This window comes from Eimeria mitis, genomic scaffold, assembly GCF_000499745.2.
Source record: "Eimeria mitis Houghton genomic scaffold, Emh_scaff2448, whole genome shotgun sequence".
NCBI classification, from domain to species: Eukaryota; Apicomplexa; class Conoidasida; order Eucoccidiorida; family Eimeriidae; genus Eimeria; species Eimeria mitis.
The window spans coordinates 3,323-5,725 of record NW_013570785.1 but is presented as its reverse complement, the minus strand read 5'-3'; the positions used below and the strand labels follow the sequence as shown (position 1 = coordinate 5,725).

The 2,403-nt window shown below is 55.3% G+C and overlaps 1 protein-coding gene across 1 annotated transcript in view; it reads right to left on the bottom strand.

Moving 5' to 3' along the window:
• Positions 1-267: 267 nt before the first annotated feature.
• Positions 268-2,403, bottom strand: part of EMH_0053970 (uncharacterized protein) — a gene marked incomplete at both ends in the record, with an annotated part of 5,225 nt that continues 3,089 nt past the window's right edge. The window contains 3 exons of the mRNA XM_013497059.1: positions 268-1,176; positions 1,391-1,861; positions 2,068-2,289. Of these exons, the coding sequence (XP_013352513.1) occupies positions 268-1,176; positions 1,391-1,861; positions 2,068-2,289 (1,602 nt within the window). The remainder of the gene's footprint in view (positions 1,177-1,390; positions 1,862-2,067; positions 2,290-2,403) is intronic.

Genomic DNA, 2,403 nt, shown 5'->3' with positions numbered 1-2,403 from the left:
ATATATATATATATATATATATATATATATATATATATATATATATATATATATATATATATTCATTTGTCCTATTGAACTATTTCATTGTACGGGCAAATAATCAATCACATGAAAAAAGTGTGCGGACGCGCTCTGGAAGCGCTAACGAGAGGCCTTTGGGGCCCCCAGGGATCCTGGGGGCCCTTGCAGCTTTCTGCGGGTGCTGAAACATCACTGACACATCAGTGCAGGGCGAGGTGTTTTCTCTCTGTTTCATTTCTTTCACTAGTGAGGCTGCTGCCGTCCATCTGCTGAAGAACAGCCCGAGATGGTGACGCTGGAGAGGCCCGAAAGCGTGAAGTCCGAGCCGTCTTCTGTAGGCTCAGATGCAGCAGGGGTTGCAGGCCCCCCCTCACCAAGAAACACTCTATCACCGCTGCCTGTTGAGACCCGTAACCTTCTCAGTCTTGATGCCTCGTCTTCTGCTGCTTCTGTCTCTCTTGCAGCAGCTTCAGATGCTCTGCGACGCCGTTCAGGCAAACGTTGCATATCTTCGCTTGCTCTATCGCTGCTGCTGCTGCTGCTGCAGCGGCGGCGACTGCCCCGTCTGCCAGGCAAAGGGGGAAAGGACGGCGTCTCTCTTTGTGAGAAACGAGCGGCAGCAGCTGCAGCAGCAGCAGGCGCTGGTGCATCCACAACTGTCCGGGCTCGCTGCAGCAGCAGGTCCCGTCCCCGATGGTGCCTCTGCTGCTGGGGTTCGCCATGCCTTGAGCTTGCCGGGGTCTGCTCCACTGCAGCAAGAGCTTCAAGAGCTTCATCTGCAGCTATGATTGCTTCTGTTTCTTCAGGTGCATCTGATGCTGCTGCTTCCGCTGCAGCTGCTTCTGCTGCTGCTGTAATGCGTGTGTCACCATGCTGCAGCGCGGGACTCTGGTGCATCGGATTGTTTGGATCTGTGTGGAAGAGAGCAGAGAAAGCCACTTTGGGAGAAGCGCCACTCAGCCGGTGCTGCTGCTGCTGCTGCTGCTGCAGTCGGCATGAGCTCCTGTTTGTATTGCTGCTGGGGCTGTTCCTTCTGTACAGCCTCCGTGGGTTCTCCCTACTACTGTTTCTACTGCTGCTGCTGCTGCTGCTGCTGCTGGTATGATGGTCCAATGATGGGCTAGCAGCGGGAGACCGCCAGCCGCCATCCTCCTGCACATACATAACAACAGCACACTTTGTGAATGCAGGTGCATGCATTTCTTGCTGCTGTGGCCCCTCTGAGGCTGCAGCAGATCCACTGCAGCACTGCTGGTACACACATGGTGTGACAGACAATGCAGTTTTTTTTTTTTTCTCTCGTCCACATATAACTGCATTTGTTCAGCATATATATTTAAAAATATAAATTTAAACGGGAAAGTACCTTGCTCGGCATCAGTTGCTGCACCTCAAGATCCGCTGTCGCTGCTGCTGCTGCTGCTGCTGCTGCTGCTGCTGCTGCTGCTGTTTCCTGTTCGGGTTCAAGTAGGGCAGTTGCATCTGCTGGAGCGGCTGCTGCTGTTGCTGTTGTTGTTGCTGTTGCTGCTGCTGCTGCTGTACCTGATAGCGATGGCAACTTTCTCTGGGCTTGGCGAGCAGCAGCAGCGCAGCGCAGCACAAGTCGATGTAAGCCGGCGACGAATGCTTCTAAGAAAGCGATATCTTGCTGCTGCAGCGAGCTGAGAGAGACCCCACTGACGGAGAGGCACAGCGGGCTTGCCGAGTTATCCTGCTGCTGCTGCCCCTCCTGTTGCTGCTCCTGCTGCAGCAGCTGCAGCTGCTCCTGCTGCTGCTGCTGCTGCTGGGGCGAGTGTGCAGGTACATGGTCCCGAAGCGCCAGAGCGTCCAGCAGCTGCTGCACCGTCGGCGCCGCAGGGCATATTGAGCTGNTACATGGTCCCGAAGCGCCAGAGCGTCCAGCAGCTGCTGCACCGTCGGCGCCGCAGGGCATATTGAGCTGGCAGCCTCTGCTTCTTCTTCTGGGTCTGCGGTGTGTATATGAGAGAGAGAAGAACCAGAGAGGTTGTTGCTGCTGACAAAGTCACTCGTGCTGCTCCTCACGTCAAAGCCACTGCTGCTGCTGCTGCTGCTGCTGCTGGTGCTGCTGCTAAGGTCTCTGCTGCAGTGCAAACTAAAGAAACGCGCATATCCTCTGACCGTCATCAGAACAAACTCGCTAAGCTGAGCAACACGGCTGTCAGATTCTTGCTGCTGCTGCTGCTGCTGCTGCTGCTGCTGCTGCTGCAGCATTCGCTGCTCCTCACGAAGATGAGCGTACACTGTCTGCAGGAGGCCACGCTGCATAGCCAGGCTCTGTCGAAGGAGTGCATGCTGGTCTTCCTGCTGCTGCAGCCCCTCTGTATGCTGCTGCTGCTCCACCTTGTCAGCAGCTGCCAC